The 14,726-nt window shown below is 40.9% G+C and overlaps 1 protein-coding gene across 1 annotated transcript; it reads right to left on the reverse strand.

Annotated features, from left to right (window-relative positions):
* Positions 1-3,768: 3,768 nt before the first annotated feature.
* On the reverse strand, positions 3,769-12,345 carry LOC147308007 (uncharacterized). The gene is made up of 6 exons (XM_086271319.1): positions 12,281-12,345; positions 8,179-8,478; positions 7,816-8,091; positions 7,466-7,570; positions 6,627-6,670; positions 3,769-3,945 (listed from the first exon to the last, which is right to left on the reverse strand). The coding sequence occupies exons 1-6, from the start codon at positions 12,336-12,338 to the stop codon at positions 3,775-3,777; spliced, it is 954 nt and encodes a 317-aa protein (XP_086127445.1). The 5' UTR covers positions 12,339-12,345; the 3' UTR covers positions 3,769-3,774.
* Positions 12,346-14,726: the final 2,381 nt, after the last annotated feature.

Genomic DNA, 14,726 nt, shown 5'->3' on the forward strand with positions numbered 1-14,726 from the left:
TTAAAGAGGTGGAGGAGTAAGGATGTGGATGTGCAAGTAGAAGACAACAGATAAGGAAGATTTAGAGCAGTGCAGAGGGTAGAGGGTAGGCAAAGAGTACAAACCAATTCTTCTCCCATTGCAATACAAAGTTGGTTACTATATGTACCAACAGAATTAGTGATTTCCAACATTATATTGCTCCTTTAGTATACTATCAAGTACACGCCAATGCTACTGTTTGGCCTTTTGATGCAAACTGATGTACTTAATTGTATTACTAGTCAACATGACAACTTTATGTATAACTGTGGCCAGAAGTACATACACACACACAGGGGCATGAATGTTACGGTAATTTGGGGTAACCAAAAGATGTGTATCCAATTCTGTCACTAAAGATTTATGCTATATATTCATTCAAAGAAAATGTTAATTACAATCCAACTTTGGTGGATATAATTTGACATGAAATTGAAATGACAGGTATCAGGATATGGTGTATGAGGACACAAGATGCAGAGGCTGTTGGAGGTTTAACAAAAGGCATGCTCTATATTGAGCTGATATATAAGAAAAAAAATAACACATGAGGTAAAACTAGACAGAAAAACAAATCCTATACAAAAACTTTAAAACTCACTAAGGAACACATAGGGGGCGAAGACCAGGAGACAAGAATAACACTGGGGAACTGAACGGTACACTCTGATGTAGGACAAAAGGAGGCCTGAGACAAGACATACACAGGAGGGTGATGAGGGGAAGTGGAGTATAGAGGAGGAATCATGAGACAAGGAAGTAAACCTGACACAAAACACACAACACAATAGACTGTCACAATAAACAGGACATGTAACAAACAGACACAGAGACCCAGACTAAAGAAAATGAGCCTCCTTACAGCTTGATGGCTTTATTTTAGATCAGTCTTGCATTTATAGACAATCACAGCTGTTATACGTTGGCACAAAGTCTGAGGACTTCTTTATTATCAGCTTATAACTGCTGTTTACAGTTCTTTACTGGTCAGTTAAGGCATAAGGAAAATGACGGTCTGAGGAAAAAGGACCCAAATGCAGGAAAAATGTACTGACAGAAAAGCTTTTGTGTCTGAAAGGAGCTTGAGGTAGTCAACCCATGACACATACTGCATTTCATACATTGTTAACAGAATGATTACAATCATAACACATCTATTTAATACCAGCTTTGGACAATGAGATTGGTTCACATAATATTAGTACCACCTTTTCAAATTTAAAACATTCTAAAACAGTTACAGTTCAGTTACTTTGTTTGTGTTGAGCAACTGCTGCCAAAGAGAAAAAAATAACTCAAGTCTTCAAAAACATTTATAAATAAGTATTAGGCAATACTAACTTTACTTTAAGCTCTGCTCCTTACAACACATTCATCAAAAATGTAAAAAAAACAAAAACAAAAAAAACACCCAGCTCGCCCCTGCGGGCGGTTTATCCTTCAAGCTCGGGTCCTCTACCAGAGGCCTGGGATCTTGAGGGTCCTGCGCAGTATCTTAGCTGTTCCCAGGAGTGCAATCTTCTGGACAGAGATCTCCGATGTTGTTCCCGGAATCTGCTGGAGCCACTCGCCTAGCTTGGGAGTCAACGCACCTAGTGCTCCGATTACCACGGGGACCACTTTTACCTTCACCCTCCACATCCTCTCGAGCTCTTCTCTGAGCCCTTGGTATTTCTCCAGCTTCTCGTGTTCCTTCTTTCTGATGTTGCTGTCATTTGGAAGCGCTACATCGATCACTACGGCCATCTTCTTCTGTTTGTCTACCACCACTATGTCCGGTTGGTTAGCCACCACCATTTTGTCCGTCTGTATCTGGAAGTCCCACAGGATCTTAGCTCGGTCATTCTCCACCACCCTTGGGGGCATCTCCCATTTTGACCTCGGAACTTCCAGGCCATATTCGGCACAGATGTTTCTGTATACTATAACGGCCACTTGGTTATGGCGTTCCATGTATGCCCTGCCTGCTAGCATCTTGCACCCTGCTGTTATGTGCTGGATTGTCTCAGGGGCATCTTTACACAGCCTGCACCTGGGGTTTTGCCTGGTGTGATAGACCCCAGCGTCTATGGATCTTGTACTCAGAGCTTGTTCTTGTGCTGCCATGATTAGTGCCTCTGTGCTGTCTTTCAGTCCAGCTTTGTCCAGCCACTGGTAGGATTTCTGGATATCAGCCACCTCCTCTATCTGCCGGTGGTACATACCGTGCAGGGGCCTGTCCTTCCATGATGGTTCCTCGTCTCCCTCCTCTTTCTTGGGTTTCTGCTGCCTGAAGTATTCACTGAGCACTCGGTCAGTTGGGGCCATCTTCCCAATGTATTCTTGGATATTCGTTGTCTCATCCTGGACTGTGGTGCTGACACTCACCAGTCCCCGGCCCCCTTCCTTCCGCTTAGCGTACAGTCTCAGGGTGCTGGACTTGGGGTGAAACCCTCCATGCATGGTAAGGAGCTTTCTTGTCTTTATGTCAGTGGCTTCTATCTCCTCCTTTGGCCAACTTATTATACCAGCTGGGTACCTGATCACGGGCAGGGCGTAGGTGTTGATAGCCCAGATCTTGTTCTTACCATTCAGCTGACTCCTCAGGACTTGCCTGACCCTCTGCAGGTACTTGGTGGTTGCAGCTTTCCTAGCTGCCTCTTCATGGTTCCCATTCGCCTGCGGGATCCCCAAGTACTTCTAACTGTCCTCTATGTCTGCAATGTTGCCTTCTGATAGCTCGATCCCCTCAGTTCTGACTACCCTGAGTCAGAACACTGAGCATTGCCGTTATGGGTTGCGTTGTTCTCCCATATGCTCTTCCAGTATTGCTCCGTCTCCAGCCTTGGTGGTGCTGTTCTCTTATTGTTCCCTTGCCACTGAGAGTACACCTTTGCCGGTTCTGTGGAGAACAGCTGGTTTATTCTCCTGCCTTCTATCTCTCTGGTGTACCTCCTCAAGCGGCTGGCCAAGGCTGTAACTCTTTGCTTGGCAGTTTCCAAGGCCTCAGGTATGAACAGCTTGCTGTATTTTTTATGCACCTTCTTTGTTGCACCTTTCTGCAACTCCGTTAGTTGGCTAACCTCCCTCCGTGCTACTTTGATCTTGCCCTCTAGCCTCCTTCTCCATGGAGGGTACTGCTCTTTCTGGCTGTTCAACTTATAGCCAAGCATCTAACTGATCACTGCTGCCGTATTGTAGATCAGCTTATTAGTGTCGGTAATCGTGGCTGTAGGTATCATCCGTAGTGCTGCATTAACATCATCGAGTAGACCTTCTGAGGGTTCTTCACGTAATCTTGGTAACCGGCTACGGGGGATCCAGGTTTCAAGCTTGGCCATGATCCTATCTTTCAGGTCAGTTCCTCTCGCACTCAACGATCCTTCTCCTATCGCACTTGGGGCTTTGTACCCAATCTCGGGTGGGGGTGATGATATCTCCCCCCTGACCTGGTGTCCTGGCTCCCCCTTGCCGTAGTATTTATGTTGTACCTCGTCAATCTCTAGCTGTGAGAGCAGTCCCTTCTTTCGAATGTTGGGACACTGAGCTACTAGTTGTTTCGCCGTCATTGTGGATGTTGGGTATCGAAGACCATCAAGTCCAGCAAAAGCACACCTTACAGAAGCCTCAGTTAGTCCTCAACATAAAATCTTTCTCTACATGTGTGATATACTTTCTCTTCTTCCTTTTTTTCTCCAAGAGGACTTTGACGATTGTATTGCCTTTGGGAGGCAGTTACTTTTTAAACTTTGAATTAGAATTTCTGAAGAAATTTTAGGATCTGGGATGAATTTCTACCTGGGCATACAAGCTCTCGGGCAAAGCTTTGCTTCTGGCCTCAGTGGATTTGTTGGGTCCAGAGTGAGGTCTCACAAAGCTATAGGTGGATGTTGGAGAAGTATCACTGATTGGACTCTGTTCCATGGGTGGTGTTGTTCGGATAACCTGGAAAATAAATTATAGATAGCTTCAGACTTAATAGAAAGACTTTATTTGTAAATAGTGCCATTAAACTGCATTAACATAAGCAGGAATTTTACTGTGATTAACAAAAGATCACCTGTATCCATGACTGCAAAAGACAATTACAATGATTTTTTTTATCCAAATACATTTTATTCAAATGTGTTCAACACATACTTTTAAGATATTCTTAATCAACAGTGCAATGACCTGCAAGTGCACTTCAGAGGCTAAGAATAATTTTCAAGAATTAGGGAGAGTCTTCAACTCAGCACTAGACTTAGCCAGACCTACACTAGCAATTTGTGGCTGAGGTAATTTGGCTCTAAAGCTAAACTCCACCATTGTGTCTTTTTCTCCCACTGTCTGTCTTCCACATAAAGGAATTACTATATCTTAGACCATGCACTATTAGCTGGGAAGATAGCTCTGGAGGACTGGAGGCACTGGATGAAGGGGGCAAGCATCAGACTGGCCACAGGAGTATATCATTCTTGCAAAATCTAATGATTAAACTCCAGGCAGGCTAGATGGTCACTGTTTTGGGGTCATTTTAATTTTGCTAACACTCTGGTTCATGAAACATTCAATCAGATGCTGTCTCAGCAGTTCTCCACCGAATCTAGTTAACCAGCTAAAGAGACCACTTTGTCACTATCTTGTGCGTTGGGAGGTATAAAGTTTGTTTAACCAGATGTTTAATCTATTGAGCCAGATTCCAGCTCAAGCCCATCCTAGCAAACTCTATAGGTCATTCTCAATACACTCATGGATTATCCATTGGGCCCACACTGCCAAGTTCACCTGCCACTTGGTGGACCACTCTAGATAAGGACACCCACAAATATTTTTGCTAGAAATAAAACTGTTTCCTAATCCACCTCAGGTTAGTTACAGCCCTTGCTGACTCACATAACTTCAGACCTTGTCTCCTGCTCACTTTGATCACAAGGCAACAGCGTTATCTTCACTGTAGATTTGTATTCAGAAAAAGATCATTTCAAATCAGGTCCAAACTGAAAGACTAAATTAAGGGTTTGAAGCTGTTTTACACATGGATAGAATATGCACACAATGCTCTAACTTCTGGTGTAGCTGGTCTCTCTTCCTTTCATTCTTTACTTCCATACCAACCTTCTGTTGAAGTAACAGTTGTCTCTGTTTTCAGAAGATTTTCGTCACTCATTTTTTGTGTCACTAAGAACTTTCACCCAGGTATACTGGACCCTTCGGAACGAAGAAAATCATCAATGCAAAAGCTTTTCTTTTAAAACTACCTGCTGCCAAAATTAATACTACATTTCATGTTCTTCCACTGAAAAACTGTCTACAGCTGCCTGGAGGCGAAGGGAAGATGTTGTAATGGTACTGCTGGGTTGGATTTGTGGCCTGTGGGGTTTTTGTTGTTGTTTTTTGTTTTTTTGGCTGTCCTCCCTGTTTAACTTTTAAGTTTCAGATGAAATTGTTAGTTTTGCTTTGTGCTGGTGATTCACCAGTGAGGGGAGTCTTTTTTATTTTTTCCATGTTTTTCCATGCTTCCGACAGCTGAATAGAACAATCAAGTGTGGGTTATTCTAAGGCTGGAGGGTGCCACAGCCTTTTTTTTGGCTGTTTGTTTCAGTTAATAGTTAATAGCCTTTCTGTCCTTCCTCTAGTTGTCCAGTTAGTAACCAAACTATGACATTTGCTTGTGTCACTTGTTCTTATAACTGGATATTTGTCAATGCAATTGGCACTCTATTTTCGACGAGAAGCCTGGGTTCGGGAGAGCCCAAGTGTCCTGGAGGGACGTTCCCTGCTGGATAATCGATGGACGAGTGGCAGAAGTGGCACGTCGTGTGCCTGGTTGGACTGTCTATTGAGGACATTGAAGACATCTACCTGTTCGGAACCATGATAACGGGGTTCTTGCTGATCGGAGCTGGCTTGGCCCTGGCTTATCGGAAATTGAAGAAAGCGGTGAATGCCTTTCAAAACCCCACAAGGCTGGCCGCTATTATCGAAAATGTGGGAAGAGCTGTGAGTACTCAGACTGTTCTTACTGAACGCAATATGGGAAAGATCTTGGAGGAGCTCACGGTTCTAAAACAGATGATACAACAGGAGACCAGTGATGGACATTAAGAACAACTGTAAAATTGATACAGTTTGTTCATCCCAAAACAACATTTACAACACCCCCACCCCGACGGCGCCAGCTGGACAATGCTTGAAGGTTGATGCCGAGGAGAACAACAACAATTCTTCCCAGAGATACAATACCAAGAACGAACTGACTCTCTTGCCCTATTCCACAAGGCCACCTGCGTAGGCTGCGGACTGTTGATTTTCACCTAATAGTCGAAAGGACACTCTCTCAGGCTGAACACAGGATACACATCCCCACACAGACACACACACGTACACTGATACTGATACGCCCTCACCCAACGCCTCCCATGCTTTCCTCCCATCCGATGTGGACATCGGCTCAGCCGGAGGCGCAATCGCGAGATTGCAGCATCCCAGATGCAACTGTTCACACTGGAACATCAAAAGATTCAGCAGAGCGACTGAGTTCAAAGCACCTGAGCAAAAACACGTAGTGTGACCAGTAACACAAATATGTGTCAGTTAGAGGCTGCTTGCTTCTACCTAAGTCAAATCTCATTTACCACACTTACCTCAGGAACTGCATACACTGTGTTTTCAATGGTTTCCCTGGTATCTGGTGGTCAGACATGAATAAATAAATATGTAGTGATTTTCTTTAACTTATATTTTTCTTTGCAGGCTTTAACTGACGATTTCTATTATTCTGCATTCCTAAGTCATTTCAGCTGATATTACATTAAATCCAAATTTTATCAAAATAATTGAATTCTCACACATAAACTAGACCTGGCATGGCACTCCAACCTGATATCACGGCAGAGCATGTAATAGACACACCAGTCCACTGCGTCCATTTCAAGCTTCGCCTTTCCAAAGTGTAAAAAAGACACACATGCAGAAGTTTCATTACTGTATGCGAACGCTGCAGTACCAGCAGCAGAATAAGATAAAATATTTAAAGCAACAAAGTCAGTAGTGAGGAAAAAGGTATGATGAAGTACATTCCAGGGTTCTTAATATATGTATACACGTGTAAATGTATTAATAATGTCCATTTAAATGCTTTCAGATAATTATTTTCATGTTGGCTTGAAATAAAATATCTCCCTCTGCTGTTGTTGCAATTTCTACATGCATGTAGATTTCACATTTCAGCAAGGCAAAGCGTGGAATGGAAACAGTGGTCACTCATAGTTGGGATTAGTAAAGTACGTTGGCAAAAGTTTCAGTTTCAATTTTATTTCTATAGCACATTTAAAAGTCTCTGGTACATCAAAGTGCTTCACAGAAAAGCCACATTTGCGGGGTTAATAATAACAAGCAATGTATTTTGCAACAACAAGTATTTTGACGATTTTTTTATTTATTTACTTTTGCAATATCTTGATAAATACTTGCTTGGACTTACTTTTATGTTTCGTTCGATGATGAATATAACCTATAACGAGGATTATGATGATGGCAGCAACAACAACACACACAGTCACGGTGGTATTGTTGGCATCTATGTGGCCTGTAAAGGAAAAACAAAACTGATTACAAAGGCACTGAACAATTCTAAGTTGATATTATTAATACAAAAAATAATAATAATAGATATATATGGCAGTTTTTTTTTTTTTTTGCTAGAGTAGAAAACTCAATCTTCAAATATTTTTATTTTTAGAGTTTGTATTTCACTAAAGTTCTGTTGCATGACATCTTTAAAAGGATATCTTTTAAATTTTCATTCATTATTTCTTTGGCATCTAATCTTACCTGAATTCGTGTCACATTGAGATTTTAGCACCATCGTGCTATTTTTCCAGCTTACTTCATTGCTATGATTACAAAAGACAGTGTCTTGCTGCAGGTAAACAATCAGAGAGGGAAGCATGTTTGTGGTGCTGGGATTTTCTTCCAACAGAGAGCAGTTGTGAGCATCACATCTAAAAGTACGGCTGATGTTCAGGTCCACTATAGTGCAGGTTACAGTCAGGTTACAGGAGTCTGAGCTGCTGGAGGTCAATGTCAGATTAACTGGAGACACTGGATCTGGGAATTAAAAGCAGGTGTGAATAGAATTAACACAGATATATGCTGTGTCAATATTTGAAACGAAAATGACAAAAGTAAACCTACCTTGGACTATGACCTTGATTTCACCTACCCTTTGCTCTTTTCCCCCAGTCACTACTGCAGTATAATCTCCACTGTCATTGTGTTTTACATTTTTCAATACCAAAGAGTAATTTTGGCCAAAAAAATCAGCTCTTACTTCATAGCTGTCAAACAATACTGACTCTTTATTATAACTGATTTTACCAACATAATTACTGGTATTAAACTTCCAGAAAAAGTCAGTCTTTTTGTCAAGTTTAACAGGTTTCTCTACATCCAAGTGTAAGTCCTTTCCGTGCAGTACAAACACATGTTGGAGCCCTAAAAGAAAAGAAACCAAAAAGTATCAGAATCATGAACATTCAGCTCCAATTCTGTTAAACCAAACACAACAGTAATACAAAAAAGACCTGACACAAATATTGTTGCAGTGTTGTGGATATTTATTTTGTAGTACTTTTTTCACCAGAGCTTTTCTGTTCTTTGCACACCTCACAAAGCACTTTGGTCAGGTCTTGGTAATCTACTCACACAGGGGCAGGCATGATTGAACGATGGAGACCAGCTGTGTTGGTCAACCTCTCCTGACACCACCCACTGCTCCACCCTATCATTTGATTATTTTCATTATTGTCTAGTCACATGGGCATAGAAAAAAAGTGCTGGCGTGAATGGGTAAATGAGGCAAGTTGTGTAAAGCACTTTGAGTTCTCAGAGTAGAAAAGGGCTATATAAGAACCAGTCCATTTACATCTAACTGCTTGCTGTCTGTGGCACCCACCAAACATTATGGGTTTCACACATCAGATAATCAGTATCAGAATCAGAATACTTTAATCATCCCTAAGGAAATTATGTTTGTGGAAAACCCAAACTTTTATGAGATACAGCTTCAATCTCACTTCAGACAGTGCAACTCTCATGTCTCGAGATATGACCAAATATATTAAACCAATCAAAACATGACCAGGGTTTGGACCAGTAAGCAGAGTCTCACACATCTCTCTGCAGCTTATCTCCTACTGTTATACACTTAAAATTCCCATCACCACAGAGACTCTGTGTGTTGGGATTTTAAGGGTATATTTTAGTGGTGGGTTTTGATAATCGATTTATCGATTAAAATCGATTCTGGCTTGGATAACGTGATATCGATTCATTAAAATCCTGAATGGATTTTTTTAATATTAATTTATTTTGCCCAAAACGCCAGAATCTCAGGTTAAACCTCACAAAATTTCAAGAACCACCAAACAGCTAAAACAGTAAATGAGAGCAGGTACACAGATTCTGCACAAAGATGTAAACACAAAGCTCGGACCTGCCGACGGAACAGAATCAGTGAGATGTCGCCTTTCTCACCCGACGGCACTGACACGGTCGGGGCTGAAAGCCGACAGCTCGCTGATTCCGATGTTTCGGCGGGTCCGAGCTTTGTGTTTATGCCCTTTTTGCGCTGATTCTAAAACTGTTAGTTTTATCTCTCTCCAAACATTATTGACCGAACCAGCAGCAAAAGAAGATCCAAACTACGCTTCACATAAACATCGTCATGGACTCCCTCTTACTTTGCTGTTTTGCTTCCACCACACTTCATGCACAGCTCTCTCTGTATACTTCAAGAACAGTTTCCCGTCTAAAAATCTGTTTTCTGCATTATTCGCTTGCTTGTTACGCACAAGTCTACCGTTGTTACCGCTGTTTTTTTCCCTTTTACTTCCGAAAAGAAAGCCTAATTTCTGCTGTTCAATAGGTTACTGAACAAATGTAAACTTTTTAAAATTATGTAAAATGCAAAACGCTTAGCTGTGTCTGTAATAAAACCACTGTAACTTCAGAGGTAATGTTCATATGTTGATTAATGGTTTTCTTTCGTTTTTGATGTACTGCAGAATATTTTTATAAAATCCCAGGCCAGGAAAACCTTCATGTTTTTCTGTGTTTTATCTTCAGCTACTTTGACACAAAGGCCTCTGCTGTGATGCTTACACCTTTGATAAAGCCTTGCGAGTGTCAGCTTCCTTTTTATAGATACAAAAATATGTAAATGTACTGATCTGAATTATAATATTTCTGACTATCTGAGGCAAAATTTCCCAGATTTAAATCGAATCGAATCTAATTGAATCGAATCGTGGATCGAATCGATTCGGGACCTTGTGAATCGGAATCGGAATCGAATCGATTCTAGAAATCAGTGACAATACCCAGCCCTAGTATATTTCTCGGTGATTCCAGATCAGAAATAAGGCAAATAATAAAAAAGTTACCCTTAAAATTAAAAAAAATATATAGTTTATTTGTTTAAACTGCACCAAAAAATGGCCTGTGTTTGTATAGCGTTTTACTAGTCCCTAAGGACCCCAAAGCGCTTTACACAACCAGTCATCCACCCATTCACACACTGGTGATGCCAAGCTACATTGTAGCCACAGCTGCCCTGGGGCGCACTGACAGAGGTGAGGCTGCCGGACACTGGCGCCACCGGCCCTCTGACCACCACCAGTAGGCAACGGGTGAATGACAGAGACTGCTCGAACCCCCACCCTTCCGATTACAAGGCGAACTCCCAACTCTTGAGCCACGATCGCCCCGTTATATATGGGCTAATGGGCTCTTCAATGTCTTCTTAGTAAATAACAGCAGCAAAGGAGTTCCAACAATCTTTCACTCTACTTTATATATCAACCAAAGACCAGGTCAGTTAGGGTTACTTTGAAAGTTGCACTCTTGGCCTCCCACGCACTAAAAAAAAATTGTTATATTTTTTTTTTTAGTGCAGGATACTGTGGCTCCTATGAAGATTAAATCAACATCCTAGGGAGGATTCACTCCTCAGCAGGGCTCTAGAGTGCGACGCAACCTAAATTCTCAATGGTGCAACTAAAAAAGTCTGACGTCGCATCGGTGCTACCAGCTGTTCAAGTAAAAAACTAAAGTCTTCATAACTCTGAAAGTCTCCATGTGGTCAACAACAGATACACAACATGCCCATATCATGGTCAAACCAATCAGAGATAGTCAAGGGCAGGACCTCTCTGATTGGCCATGGTACAGATATTCCTTTATTCCTTTAGGCCTACGTGTGTGTACTTTCAAAAGTGCTGACGGACAGAGTAGCCTAGTATCCAGAAAACACACTATATACCAGGATAAATACATTGCCCAAATGTCCCCAAGTCTGAAATAATTCTTCACAAGAAAAATGGCTTAAACGTAAACCCCACATACATTTATTGGTGTCATCACAGACACATTGGGGGAAAAAAGGTGTGTGTGTGGAGGGGGGGGTTGGCCATCTGAGGGGCATGTGACTGCAATGGAGGATCGTCCATAAAATATCCAATTGTTCAGATATTAAGATGTTCAGTTTTAAGCCTTTGAGACACTTTGAGGTCCTTTTAATTTAGATTTACTTTTTATTTAATATATCTTGAGATGTTTTAAGTTTAAATTTCAGCTCGGTGAAACACTTGAAGCACAAGCACTTTTTCAGTAACTTATCTTTCTTGTAGAACTGTGCTCCAAATAAAGAACTTTGTGTTGACAAGATTGATAGTTAACCATTTATAAATCAATATTGTCTGTATGGACAGCAATTTTCAAAAAAAAAAAAAAGGTGAACATGTAAAACTGTGGTGTTCTGCAATGCGTTTGAAATATTTGGGCGCACCTAAGAAAAAAAGTTAAGTGCACTAATGCAACCGAGGCAAAATGTTAGTCTAGAGCCCTGCTCAATGAAATTTACAAACGAGCACCTAAAAAGCAGACCTCTGAAATTACAAAGTACAAATACTTTGTTACATTGTTAGTTCGTACTAGAAAGAAAGTACAAATACTTTGTTACCGTGTTAAGTAGACTTCTTAGGTATCTTTACTTTATTTCAGTATTTACTTTCATGATAGCTTTTTGCTTTTGCTCCATACATTTTAAGAGAAATAGCTTATATTTTAAAAACAGGCTATTACTTTTTTTTACTTTAGGTTTAAAGCACCCGAGGGAGGTTTTTATTTACCAGCATACATGCCTTTAAAAATTAAACTGATTGGAGCATGAATGATGGGCACATAAATTGTAGGATATTAACAAGTTTAAATATTAGTATAAAAACTAGCTATTTACCTTTTGTTTCAGATGAATACATCCACAAAATTGCGCCCCAAAATAAAATGCAACGCATCTTGATATGTGCCTTCAAAATTCTGGTAAAGCTTTCAAAGTTCTTGTAAAGCTTGACTCAGGAAGTTTGAACATCCTGTTTTGTTTTACACTTTCTGTGTAGGTTTTTTCTCTGACTCGTTCACGCTTCTCAACTGATCTATCGCCACTGATGGTCCCATTTACCCTCCATCTTCGAAAAAGACAGTTTTAAAGTTCCATAATTTATATAAATTTACTATAAATTTCTGAGCTTTGCTGAGAAATTGACAGTTTCTGTCAACAGAAATTAGAAAACTGAAAACACAAACATTACATTTTTAGTAAGAGCTTAATGCAGTGACTGAAACTGAAAACTTTATCATTAAATGTCTGTGAAGGTTCTCAGTCATCCAGGTCATCGTAGTCAAAGGAGCTTGCAAAGAAAAGCGTCTGGACTTCTTTAAGTTACTTGAAGACGTTTCACCTCTCATCTGAGAAGCTTCTTCATTAAACGTTAAATGTTTATCATTAAACATCATCACATCTAAAAGTACCAGAGTATTCAAATGTACAAATTTGCTCTGTATTGTAAATTGACTTGCGTGGTGGTGATGTGCATGCTTTAGTGTGTGTGTTATTTATGGGTTTGAGAAACACTGATGCGTGAGTTTGAGTGGGAGGTGTCTGTGTTCAGCAGTGATGCCTTGAGGAGAAAAAAACAGTTCCTGAGAGTGTTGGTGCTGATTTGGATAGAGTGCAGTGCCTCCTAGAGGGCAGTAGGTCAAACAGGTGAGATGTAGAATGGCTGAAGTCTTTTGTAACAACAGTCAATGATCTGCTGCATTTTGTTGACCACTTTTTGGAGCCTCTTATGCAGTATGTAAGTATCCTCTCAATGGCTGAGCAGTGGAGGTTCACCAGTACAGTTGGGAACTGAAGAAAATGTAATGATTTGGATTCCATTTATGATATCACTGAGTGATTGAATTCCTTATCAGTTCTCACTGGCTCTGCTTTGAGAGTCACCGCCATCGCTAAACAGCATATCAAAGACATTACAGTAGTGCTTATGAATTGCATCCTCCGTGGTAAAATGGTTGTGCATGTTGGAGGTATGTCTCCTCTTTCCCATCATCAGTTTGGGGTTGTTACTCAAGAAATGTCATTATTACACATATTACAAAGATGACTTTTCATAAAAGTAATATAGTACACTACTTATTTCTCTCAGGAGAAAATTTTCTACATAAAATGACCAGAAATTAAACATGTCCCATTTAACCATACACACTTCAGGCTACAGTCCCACTCGCCAATTTAAATCCCTATCCTGAGGTTCTCATCATCCTCTATGTGCACAGCCTAATACAGCAAACTATGATCTCTTGTATCCTCCCTGCTGAACTTTATGTTTTTAGTCACTGAGTTGATGTGAACAGTAAAGGCTTCTAGATCTTGGGTTTTGATTTTGATCCATGTGTAATCCAAGTATCTGTACCTGTGGCTGGGTGCTTTCCCTTTGAAAGTGCCAAGAGCTTTACTTTCCACTTCCTCCATGTAGAGGTTGGCTGCAATGGGTGACACTGATGAGCCCATGACACATTCATGTTTTTGTCTATAGAAACCCGCGTTGTATAGAGTTGGTTCTGTTTTGCAAGTACCTAAAGGGACAAGCCCCACTAGGGTTTAACTACCTGGGACTTTTTATCTGGTTTTGAAGCTGAAGAAGATAAGAGGTGAAACACCTTCATGAAACTGAAAGAAATCCAGTTGGTTTCTTTCCTTAGTTTAAGTTAGGGCTGTGGCTACCTTTACTGTGTGATGTGCAAACCATGTATGTGCGGTCAGTGCCTTTTAAATCATTTTTCATTAAATTATCTGACAAATAATATGGTTTTATTTATACTCACAGAGGTTGTGCTTTAGTTTTGGTGAGTGAAATTCTAGTATTTCTTAGTCTATTGACACTGATCTAAGCAGCTACTGAATGTATGTCAGCACTTTGCAACCACATAGATTGTGATTGCAGGTTTCTAGCCAAGCTTGTTTTTAGAGCAAAGGTGGGCAATTAATTTTCTCAGGGGACCACATGAGAAACTGGGACTGCTGTGGAAACCTTTAGCAAAAAGCTGGACTCACTTTGGCTCTGTATTAATTTTCTTTTTCAGCTGCTACTGATGAGAGTAGATATGACAATTAGAAAATGAAAATGCAAAATGTGTATGTGGCGTGAATAAGACACGGCGGGACCACGGAGCAACGTTCAGAGTCATCTTTATTTACATCTCACCACACCACAACACCCCCAAACCCCTCAGTCCCCGTGTTTTTAACTAGGCGGGCGTGACTAAGGATGCCGTGCAGGTGCGTCCGCCCTCCCTGCACGGCACCGCAGACCACGCCCCACCACATACCCCCATCGCCCGAT

This window comes from Aulonocara sp. 'chitande type north' Nkhata Bay, linkage group LG18 (assembly GCF_057382095.1).
Source record: "Aulonocara sp. 'chitande type north' Nkhata Bay isolate Kocher_YH1m ecotype deep benthic linkage group LG18, A_spYH_male_GT1.1, whole genome shotgun sequence".
Taxonomy (NCBI): domain Eukaryota; kingdom Metazoa; phylum Chordata; class Actinopteri; order Cichliformes; family Cichlidae; genus Aulonocara; species Aulonocara sp. 'chitande type north' Nkhata Bay.

Excerpts from the sequence above, each read along its gene's own strand:
- LOC147308007 (XM_086271319.1), bottom strand. The coding sequence starts at position 12,338 with ATGCGTTGCATTTTATTTTGGGGCGCAATTTTGTGGATGTATTCATCT. Across the intron at positions 8,479-12,280 it reads GTATTCATCTGAAACAAAAG|GGCTCCAACATGTGTTTGTA; the intron begins GTAAATAGCTAG and ends CTTTTCTTTTAG. Across the intron at positions 7,571-7,815 it reads TCAATGTGACACGAATTCAG|GCCACATAGATGCCAACAAT; the intron begins GTAAGATTAGAT and ends TTTCCTTTACAG.